Source organism: Nyctereutes procyonoides, unplaced genomic scaffold (assembly GCF_905146905.1).
Source record: "Nyctereutes procyonoides isolate TBG_1078 unplaced genomic scaffold, NYPRO_anot_genome, whole genome shotgun sequence".
NCBI classification, from domain to species: domain Eukaryota; kingdom Metazoa; phylum Chordata; class Mammalia; order Carnivora; family Canidae; genus Nyctereutes; species Nyctereutes procyonoides.
The window spans coordinates 4,009,190-4,021,266 of NW_026575130.1; the positions used below are offsets into that span (position 1 = coordinate 4,009,190).

Here is a 12,077-nt window from a genome sequence, read left to right on the forward strand (position 1 = left end):
GATTTGTAACACATCTAAGAATCTTTAATGTTATCATTTCTTTTAGGTTATATATTTATATTATTATATCAGGGCATTGTCAGAAGCTCTATATGCTTAATATCTGGTTCTGTTTCTCTTGTTACTAAATTAAATCTAGAATTAAAACTTTTCCATGTAGCAGAGGCAACAATGAAGGGAAAGCTACTGAAATGCAGTCTGGCATTTCATGAGATATCCTCAAACTACATCTCTGCCACCCTTCTCAGGTTTTTGCTTTCCTCCTTACTCTGCTTATTTCAAGAGCCAATCATCACAAGCATTCCCTTGGATATACACCCTGAACTCCTTTGCATTCTTGGTTCATCATACTGCAAAGCCTTAATTTTGTTTGGATCCAAATCTCTACCTAGTCTATGCCTGTACCCCTGAAACTGAATTGCTGGGGCCAACATTTAACTGTTCTCACTTTAAAGCCATGACTACAGACCTCAAGAAGACCCTCAAAACTTCCCAGAAGTACACTGAAAGTCTTTACTTTGTTCATCATCTTACTCTCCTAGACCACTGTTGCATCCTCTCTACAAACTGCCCCACATCTTCCCCCATCCTCATTCTGAGATGATGATCTTATTTCACTAAAAAACAAAACAAAATAATAAATTAGAAGGGAACTTCCAGGGGCGCCTTCCATTTAGCAACTGCCTTCAACTCCGGTCGTGATCTTAGGTTCCTGGGATTTAGTCCTGCATCAGGCTCCCTGTTCAGTGGGAGTCTGGTTCTCCTTCTCCCTCTGCTTCCCACCCCGCCCCCGCCCATGCTCTTTCTCCCTCTCACTTGTGCTACGTCTCTATTTTGTCTCAAAATAAATAAATAAAATCTTTTTAAATACTATTTATGTATTCATGAGAGACACATACAGAGAGAGGCAGAGACAGGCAGAGGGAGAGCAGGCTCTATGCAAGGAGCCCAATGTGGAACTTGATCTCAGGACTCCAGGATCACGACCTCAGCTGAAAGCAGATGCTCAACCACTGAGCCACCCAGGCATCCCAATAAATAAAATTAAAAAAAAAAAAGAAATTCCACATGCTCCCATTACTACAACTACCACTTCAACGTGATGATAACAAAATGAAAATATAGGTTTGATTTTAACATATTCACAGAAAAAAATGCAATTATAATAATCTTTACAGACAGTTACTCAAGTAGCCATATTATTTAGTAAAAGCTTGTGGAATATATTGGTACCACTTATTAACATAAACTGTGTTAATAATGACTTAAGTATAAATTGTGGACTTAAAAAAAAAATTATGGGCTGGCATCCTGTGAAGGAAGCACACAATTTTGGCTTCTGCCTTGAAACAATGAATAAAAGAACTAGAAATATGAAGGCCAGATTCTCTACTTTTTGACTCAATCCTACTCCATTCCAACTGTTCAAAAGTATTATTGTTCCAGCAATTCTCCCCTCTCTCCTAAATCATTTCCCTCTCTGTACAAACATACTGCTATTTCTCCCATCTTTAGATAATCCTGTGCTTAGGTTTGCTGCTCCCTCCAGCTACACCATCATTTCTAGACTCTCCATTTTAGCAAAACTTCTTGAAATAGTTGTTAATACTCACTGTCCCCATTGTAGTTCCTCCCATTCTCTCTTAAATCCATTCTGATGTCCCTTCCCTTCCCCTATCCGTCAGAACTCTTGTCCAGTTCACCAATGGGTAAGTCTTAGGTTCCCATTTATTAGCAGCATTTGACATTTAGACTCTTTTATCAAACACTTTCTCCAGCTGGCCCTCATTTTGTTGTGGATTCCTGGTATTCCTCCCTTCTCACTTGAAATACTCTTTCTCCATGTATTTCCTGGATTTTTTCTCTTCTCCCTGACTTTGTCATGTTAGATACCCCCAAAGATCTATCCCTAGACTTCTCTATTTATGCATTCATTCTGTTGATGATCTTAATGAGTCTAATGACTCTAAATAATATTTCTGTATTGATAACTCACCAAATTTAGATCTCCAGCTGAACTCTCTCCTCTGAATCCTAAACTCGTTTACTTGAATTTCTACCTGACGTACCCAGTTGGCTGTCCAATGTCAAACATATGTCTTATCTTTCTTCTCAAAATCTGTTTAATTTTTAACTTTCCAGTCTCACTTAATGGAAACTCTACCTTTCTAGTTGAACATTTCTCTCATGTTCTCTATTCAATCAATATTCCGTCCTGTGGCTCCACAAAAATTCAGGACAAAATCACTTCTCACCAGCTACATTGTCCCCACCCTGATCCAAGTTATTATTATCTCTCATGTAAATTGTTTCAATGAACTAGTTACTAGTTTCTACCTTACTCCCTATCAGTCAGCTCTCAGCATTCAGAAGTTTTGTAATTCTGGTAGGCTAGATTTTATTATCCATCTAATGTGAAACTTACTAGTAGCTCCTTATCTCACTCAGGGTAAATACCAACATCCCTATGGTAGCATAGAAGGACTTAGATGAGCCACACTTATTCCTTCTGTGCAGTGATGCTGCATTATATAGCTTGGAATTGTTCAGTAAATAACTTGTAAGGCTATTTGCAGCAACCCTGCCTCTTGACATCACCTCTTGTGATTCTCCTCCTTTGCTAATTCCACTCCAAAACACCTGAATTCTTATTCTTCCTAAAAAATACCTGAGGAGATTTTAACTCAGAGCAATGTATGTACTGTCACTTCTTCCCCCAGTTATCTGTATGGCTTAATTTCTCACCACTTCAGACCTCGATTCAAAATATTACTTGTTCTAGGAAGCCCTCCTGAATAATCTATTTAATATTGCAACCCATACCGCTTCAAACCTCCTTTTTTCTCTGCTTTATTTCTTTCCATAGCTCTTAGCATCTTCATTATATTGTACAACTTACCTACTTAATTTGTGTAATCTTGGTCTCATCTCATTACAATATATACACTTCATGGTGGCAAAGATTTGTCTGTTTTGTTGGTTGATTTATTTTCAGCACCTAGAATGGTTTCTAATACATTATGTATGTAATAAATATGCATTGAAAAAAGATAATTGATGAACCAAAATGTATTGAACATTTTGATTTTCAATAAAGTGAGAATTCTAACCACAAAAATTAACAATGCAAATGCCTAATCAAGTACATTTCATACAATGTGAATGAAGACTGTTTTTTTCTGATGGTTCCCTTTAGGCAACAAAATAGACCTTCAGCAGAATCAAGAATATTAAAGGGATGAGTCTCAATTGCCCAAAATAGCTCTACTTAAGACCGGAAAGTTCACACTAAAGAAGCAACACCATTGCTATACTACTTCTTTTTCAAAAGAAAAATCCATTTGTAACACAGAGCTCTCCAGAGATTTGTCACCATTTACTAGGCTTCAGTCCAAAAAGTGTCAGGATTGACCAAGCCAATTTCCAGGGTCACAGAGTCATTGCTTTTATCACTTATGAAAACAGAAGACAATTTCAGTTCCCAAAACACGGCAGAAAATCAATAATCCTGGAGTCATTCTCAAAGTTGACAATATGATTCCAAGTCCTTATTAAAAGGAAAAATAGATAATGAGATCTATTTTCTTTAGCACCTGTGTAGCTCCCTAGGAGTTGTATATATAGGAGTACAAATCAATACTTTAAGTTCAACAAGATATTCTTTAATGCATTATATTGTAACTGAAGCAAATGAAGTATATTAATTTATGCAGTCTTATTTATTTTCATTTTATATTCATTTATTAAATATTTATGATTAACTTATTTAATAACATTTTACAAATTTGTCATTTCCTTCAAAAAATATTTATTAAATATCAAACATGCACCAGGCATGTTGCTAAGTGCTAGGGATATAAAACTATCCTAAATGTATTGTGGGCTGGTTTCACAAACATTATCTCCTGAAACACAAACAGAAGGACATAATGAGGGGAAAAATACCATTTGTCTGGCTCTTCATCATCCCTGTATCAAGACTTCCAAGCACTCTTCATGTTTCTGTCCAACTATTTGTGGGAGATCCGGGGATCGCCTGTATGTCCATGAGCCCATTTTTCTCCTTTATATCTCTGGCTTTCTATGATGTATCAGGTCTTCTAAAAAGTATCTAGTGACTGGCCACAAAACACAAAACCAGGGTGCTGTTCATGCTCAACGTATGGGCCTTTCTGCCTTTGCATGTGATGTCTACAGATCTCTGCCCACTTATTAGTATGTGGTTATCATTATGAAGGAATATTGCAATGCATGTTGGCACAGAACCATTTGTGATCATCCAGATTAATCCATTGGAGAAATATTCTTTCAATAGAATTTATCTCCCTTCTTTATATTACCTACATTATATGGTTTAATCACATGTTGGTCTGTATTAAATATCTGTGGTATTTGTTATTTAAGTAAACTAGTCTCATATTTATTTTCTCTGTACATTACCACTGGTTGACTAGTACATAAAATTAAACAGTCTTACATATTACATTATTACCTGATAGTATCCAATTAGACAAATAGGCGTTTGCCACAACCAATCAGTGAGTTTCCTTGAAGAAATATTGAGCAGTGCATTAGCAGATTCTCTCTCTGTTTTCCTAGAATTCAAACCACTGACATCTCATCTCAACCCTTTAAACCTTTTGTGCTTATTACAAAGGGGCAAAAACTACCTGTATCAGTCAGGTTTCCATGCTAAAAGCAGAAGCCACCGAGAGTTATTTTAAGCAAGGGGAGTTTTTATTCAGCTATTTAAGTACTTCTGAAAACTTTCGAAGGGTCGATGGAGCAGATTCTAGGCAATATTTCTCCAGGGACTCACAAAGCCAGGCAGAACTGATTCCCTAGGGGAACGACCACATACAAAGATGCCGCTGGAGCTCTGGTAGCAGCAATACGCTTTCACAGTCACCCTGCAAATGGGCACCCAAATACTCTTTCAGGAGAGCATCCTGTTTTTGAGATCTTAAGTGTCAGCATCAGGGGCCAGGAGCTGCCACACTTTAGCTTTTGCCCACCCACTGCTTTCTGAAATATGTCCTGAGTACTTCTAATTGGCTGAATGGTGTTTGCATAAAAAATGATAGCTGCAGAGAAGTTTGGGAAATAGAGAATTTTGCTTTATAAACTCTCCAGGTGAAGATCACTCCAAGTGGATAGGAGTTCCAGTTCAGAAGTATATATTAAAGCCATTTCTCTTTGTCTGTAAAGTGCTTCCTATCATTAACTGCTTGAGCAGGAGTTACAGTAGTAATGACTTTGTAGAAGAGCAAATGAAAAATCTATGAATTTAGAAGACTGGGTTATAATTTTGGCTCTGACATTTAGGAACATGAGCAAGTCATTTGCCTTTCCTGGGCCTCAGTTTCCACATTTGATAATAACATCCGGGCCATCTCACATGGTAAGTATGAGGATCTCATTATCTCATTAGACATAACTGCGAAAACGCTTCATAAATACTTAACAACTACAAGCAGACATGATCAATAGGAATGATCAAAGAAAAATTAAATGAGACTATTTCAGTTACTATTAGATGTTTAATGTTAAGTGCATTTTATTTTCTTCTAAGTTTTGAAAAATGGCAGCTTTATTTTTTATATAGCCTGTAGATTAAAACATTATCCCATTTTCTAATCAACTGGGAACTTAATGTACCTGAGAAAATGTAATTAAGTTAAACTGTAAATATTTATGGTGTCTTACCATAATATCATAGAAATCTTAGATACTATAAAAGACATTGTTTTAATAAATAATAAATGCCATATTTGAATTAATTCTGTCACCTTATTCTTATAGTTTCAAATACTTCCTTTATTCACACTAGCAAGTCTTTTGAATTTTGTAATTTTTGTGATCCTGTACAGATATAATGTTTAGTTCACTTTTTAGTTGACCAAATCTCTGAGAAGGGTGTTTCAAGCTCTGGACAGTAAAGAATGAAGGTTTCTAGTCCAGCAAGACTCTTGATAACAGAAAAAGAGTTTCTAGGGAATTACTTTTCATTTTGTGTTATCATTTAGATTGAAAAAGTATAAACTCATAATTATCTAGTGTGATTTACTATTTTGATTGAGCTCTGGTTGTCAGTGTGATAAGATGACCTTATGAGCAGTATAACATTGAGCCCCCAGAAATCAATAAATACAATAAAATCCTTTTACTGCCCCTTCCTTCCTACTCACTAAATCAATTGCTTTTTACCTTCTGGTTTTTCATAAAAGTCTACAATTCATTTTACTACCTGTCAAAATTGAAATGTCTTTTTTTCCTGAGAAAATACCGTTGTTTGATATTTCAATTCTTCCATGATTTTATTTTTCATCCTTTTGTTTCCAGGACATTTACATACTTATATAATGTTCTAGGCTCCAAATTTGGAATAAAATATTATACAGGGATAGAAAATGAGGACTAGAAGAGTGATTAGTATAGATTATTAGGATTCTTACACTGTTATTTTGCAAATCATGGGACAAAACTATACAAAAACCTTCATAGGCATCATGAAAGAGTAATGAGAATATAACAAATTATTTCTCCTTTCTTGCAAATCAGGAGTACTTCTGTAAATATCAGTCACGTGAGTTCTATTTACTACATAGAAGGGTTTCAACACCCTCAACCCTATTTTTCTTTCATAAATAAATTAATCTGTATCTCATATCCAGTGCATCCACACTTGACTACCTGATGATACTGATCCTCAGAATGCTTTGATGATTCACTGGGAACATGGAACTAAGCCAAAAGAACTAAGGCTTTTCCCAGTACATGTCTCCCCGTGATGTGTCAAAATAGCAGTAGCTGCCTTCCCCTCTGACAACTTCCAAGTAGTTTTGTTACTGTACGTTTCCAACCTTGCCTTGTATTGAAAATATAAGCTCCTGGGAAAAATGGCTTTCTGTGCTTTTTCTTCTGCACACACCAAGGAATGAATTTTCCCCAGTGCCTAGCAAAAGATTCCAGCTCATTTTATAGCATTGATTTCATAATTCAGTCTTTCCACAGAGTCATTTATTGTAATAGATGTTAGAAAACACAAAGTCATGGTGAAAAAGAGGTAAATTTGGCTATACAATGAGAGTTATTCCATGAAAGGAAAAATGATGGAGCCTTGCAAGGTAATTAGGGCCCATCTTCTGAGCTGAGTGTGGCATGTGACTTAGGAACTACAGATATTTGATCCCATTCACCATTAGCTTATTATACCAGACTGAATTCTTTTCTACGCTTTATGCCATATAATGGAAAATATTAATGGCAATTGTCAACAGTTTTGTGTTTTGTTTATTAATTCAATCTACTTTCATATAATACTGTATACATCATTATAACCTCATTGATGAGATTCAATCCTAGAAGGGGTCTTATGAAACATATAAGCACTTTAAGGGAGAAATGTAAAAAAGGAAAATTAAAAAATTGCCAATCTAGTCACTGTGTGACTCAGTGGTTGAATGTCTGCCTTCGGCTCAGAACATGAACCCAGAGTCCCGTGATCAAGTCCTGCATTGGACTCCATGCAGAAAGCCTGGCTCTCCCTCTGCCTGTGTCTCTGCCTCTCTCTGTGTGTCTTTCATGAACAAATAAATAAAATATAAAAAAAAAAGAAAAGAAAAAAGAAAACTGCCAGTCTATATCCTGTACCTTGCAATATAATATCATTAGCAAACATTTTTTTTCCATTTTCTTGTTTTAAATTTGTATTTGTTTTCTTTTAGATTCGACTGTTTACCCAAGGCAAGCATCTCATAGTAAAGTGTATGTTTCATAATAAGTATAGTGAGCTGCTATGAACCAAAACCAAGGGAGAACCTTTATTTTGCTTTTATTTTGTCTATTATATCCAAAACATCACTAAGTCTCCTATAATATTTGTCCCCTGGCTTTTAATTGGACTACCAATAATCAATCTAGTCTGAGTACCTGTGTTCCCTCTAATCTGCATCATTGCAGTAACTTCCTAATGCACAACCTTAATTCATTTCCTCCCCCTTTTAGTTCATCTTAACATATTGACACTGGGTCTTTCTTCCAAAAACATAGAGCAGAATATGTCCCTCCATGATCAGATAGCTTCCTTATCTACACTATTTAAGTGGAATTTATTCCAAATCCCTTAGTTAACAGTAAAAGCTCATTACTTTATAGTTTATACTTACCTGTCTGGTTGTCTTCAACGTGACACACACATATACACATACACACAAAAAAACCACACATACACACACATGCACACGCACAGAAGTTGCTCTCCATCTCTCATATTTGGGCACTTGCTCAAGTGACACTGCTTTTCTATCTGAGGAAAGACCATGTTCTCTTCCTATCTTCCTCCAAAACTTTCTGTATTCAAAATCCAGAATTAATCTCACCCACATACCACATGCCAAAGTATTTACTATGTCTATGATACCATCAGGATTCTGTAAGATTATGAGCTGCTGAGAGAACTCTATGTTAGTTTTTATATTTCTTGTACTTCACATAGAATTCAATGTATGCTAAATAATGTTTATGAAAATAATTTTAATTGAATTCACTTGGCCACACTCCATGTGATATTCTCTCTTTCTTTTAGGAACATGGAATACCTATCAACATGGGCTATGCAGTGGCACCACATCACTCAGGGGTCTACCCAGTTCATATTCAGTTGTACGAAGCTTGGAAGAAGGTCTGGGGTATTCAGGTCACCAGCACTGAAGAATATCCACATTTGAAACCTGCACGTTACCGAAAGGGCTTCATTCACAATAACATCATGGTGAGCATATGTTGCTTCATGTATTAAAGGCTTTTAATATCTATTATGTGGAATAAATACAAGATATAACTTCTGACCTCTCTGACATGAATATCATAAGTTCCTAGCATACCATGGTGGTGACTGGTCACACATTAACATGTTGTTCGGCTAGTGGCTTGATTCACAAGCATAAGTTTGGTTGCGCCAAATCCAAGACAAGCTCAAAATGATGAAAATGAATTTCGAATAACCATCCATGCAGTTTCTCAACTGAAGTTTTTCTGGAGAACCTTAATTTCTGGGAGTTTCTCCTTGTCTATTTGTTTGGGTGGTCATATTGAGAGTTTTCCAGGCAAAGTGTTGGTCCATAGATCAAGAAAATATCTCCCAAATCACTATACAATCAACAGACAGGATCAAACAAATAGCATATGAAAACTAAACTTACCTACTCAGTTTATTTTGACTTTCAGACACTTATGAGCATCCTAGGATGTTGTTTTCTTATTATTCTTTCTTTTCCTTGCATTTTCTAACAATGGAGGTGGATATATATTTTTTTTCAGATATACTGATTGAAAAAATAATAATAATCTGATACAAGAATGGAGTATCGGTTGCCATAAATGAGAATAGAATCAAATGAATTTTACATTGGAATTTTTTAGTATTCATTGGAATGAAAATGTATGGTAATCTTCACTTTGAAATAAAATAGCCTGTTGTAAAATGTCCATCCCTACTTCCAGTGCCTTATTTTCTCATTGCCTAGATCATAGTAAGGGTTTTTAAACTGTTCTCTCTACTTTATATATTTACATCTTCCTAATCCATTGTTCAGATTGCTGTTAGAACAATTTATCTCTCTATCTAGTCACTAGCTAAAACCAAACAAAACATACTAATACACATGCCTAATCACAACCAGTAGTAGAAGACCTTAAAAAGCCTCAGATTTAAATAGAGCTATGAATTATGCAAATAGTGGTATTGACATTCATAAAAATACAGAGGTATAGAAAGAATTGCTCTTATATAATTTGAATCAGAGTGAAAACACCAGTTTTCTCTTTACTGAGTTACATGAACATTTGACTATTATAAAATAAAAACATTCATTTTAACCAATATTACATGGATTCATTTACTTTGAATTTAATATAAACTATTACAGAAATTAAGCAAAGAACAGATAAAATTATAGTTACTCTGTTCAATGGGGTGCATTTCTCCATTAGATGATAAGCAGTTTATTATTCAAAGTCCACTTTTGGAATAAAATTACTTATTTACTTTCTCTGTTGAGACTTCAAATTTATAATAGAATTAACCACAGAATATGCCAGAGGCAGTCATTATATGGTTTCACTACTACTGTGATTAAAATTTAAAATCAGAGTGTAGTAAAAATAAAATTTAGAAAAGATGAAAGTGGATTGTTTTGTATCTTAGAACCTGAGTACCATGTAAGATTGACCTCAGAAGCAAGGAGAATAATATCCTAATACCTTGAAAAATGTAACTTTGGGAAATCTCTATATTTGAATTAAATTAATCTGAAGAAGGCTTTTATTTTTTGCCAGTCCTTTAACGTAACCCAGTTGGTGAGTAAGATTTATACCATTTTGTGATAATGCTTAGCCTATATGTCCTATAGCATTGATTTGGCAACTCCCTTAATATTTACATAATAACATCAACAGCAATTCATGATTACAGTAAGATTTGGGCTTTAGCAACCAAGGAAACTCCAATACGAATTGAAAATTTGCAGCCTCCAAAGTCATGAGACAGCAGGAGACCTCTTAATTAAGTAATACAGTGTGGTCCTTTTCCCCCTTTTCCTCAGGTCCTCCCTCGACAGACCTGCGGGTTATTCACCCACACTATTTTCTACAAAGAATATCCGGGAGGACCCCAAGAATTGGATAAAAGTATCAGAGGAGGTGAACTTTTCCTTACAATCCTTCTAAACCCAGTATGTATTCTATTCATGCTTTTTATAACATGAGAATTTTCAAATACGTGTTTATTTTTGTTTCTATTGCCAAACCTTCACAAGAATAGTTGGTAAATACTAGTCCTACTGGAATTAGACTACATCTCCAAGTTACTCACATTTGATTTTTAATTTTTATGATCCTCAGTTAAGAAAGACAGATTTGTTAAAAAGCATCTTTTGAATTTAACTAAATGTAATATAATATCTCAGTGCTGACTTCTATTCTTGAATTGTAGTAAAGACATAATATGCAGCTCTCTAGTCCCAAATTAATATTCACAATGTTATCAGTGAATGCATATTTTGTCCATAAATTGAGTTTGCTTCTGGCTCAACATATGAGTAGGCATACAATTCAGTCTCTAAAAATTATTACAATGTAAAATCGCATTGAAAATATGTAACTAGGGATCCCTGGGTGGCGCAGCGGTTTGGCGCCTGCCTTTGGCCCAGGGCGTGATCCTGGGGACCTGGGATCGAATCCCACGTCGGGCTCCCGGTGCATGGAGCCTGCTTCTCCCTCTGCCTGTGTCTCTGCCTCTCTCTCTCTCTCTCTCTGTGACTATCATAAATAAATAAAAATTAATAAAAAAAATTGTTTCCTTTAAAAAAAAAAGAAAAGAAAATATGTAACTATGTATTATCTTTGTTTAAAGGGTCATCTGAGGCCTATTTTAAAAATCTCCACTAATTCTATTTGGAATCAAAATAGAGAATTTGGCCCTTTTTTCTTTAATTGTGTCCTTTTATCGTTCAAATTTTTGCAATTGCATTTCCTTTTATGTGTATAAAAGTATATCAAGGTGGGGATATATTATAATTAGATACTGTTGAAATTATTTCAGCTTTCTGATTTTTTTCTCCCATTAATGTTCCATTTCTAAGGTCGGACAAAAACAACCCCTCTTTACATCTTAGTACATACAAAAAATATGAAGTAGTGGGTAATATGCTGTCCCCACCTTATTTAATGTAACAAACTTTCATACTCAGAGAAAAAGATTCATGCATTAAAAAAAAAAAGAAACAACAGCTCAGTTGTGTATGGTGAAGGTACGTTTAAAATGAATTATTTAGATAATTTTTCTATAGTATTTTAAATTCCTGAAGAAATTAAATAAAAACTTACACCGTGCAAAAATGAAAACTTGCAAATTGGATTGAAGGAGTAGGGAAGTGGGGGTTAAAATGCTTTGTATGAATAAATATGAATAATCAAAAAACCTTTCACTCAAATGGCATAGTTATTGAAAACAAAACAAAATTTTAAAAAGGTCTGTTGTGCTGCGGTGGCACTATACTGGCAAACACCTTGGATGC

The 12,077-nt window shown here is 35.1% G+C and overlaps 1 protein-coding gene across 1 annotated transcript in view; it reads left to right on the plus strand.

Annotated features, from left to right (window-relative positions):
• Nucleotides 1-12,077, plus strand: part of LOC129521227 (bifunctional heparan sulfate N-deacetylase/N-sulfotransferase 4) — a 246,980-nt gene that overhangs the window by 135,602 nt on the left and 99,301 nt on the right. The window contains exons 4-5 of the mRNA XM_055342506.1: nucleotides 8,588-8,773; nucleotides 10,605-10,733. Of these exons, the coding sequence (XP_055198481.1) occupies nucleotides 8,588-8,773; nucleotides 10,605-10,733 (315 nt within the window). The remainder of the gene's footprint in view (nucleotides 1-8,587; nucleotides 8,774-10,604; nucleotides 10,734-12,077) is intronic.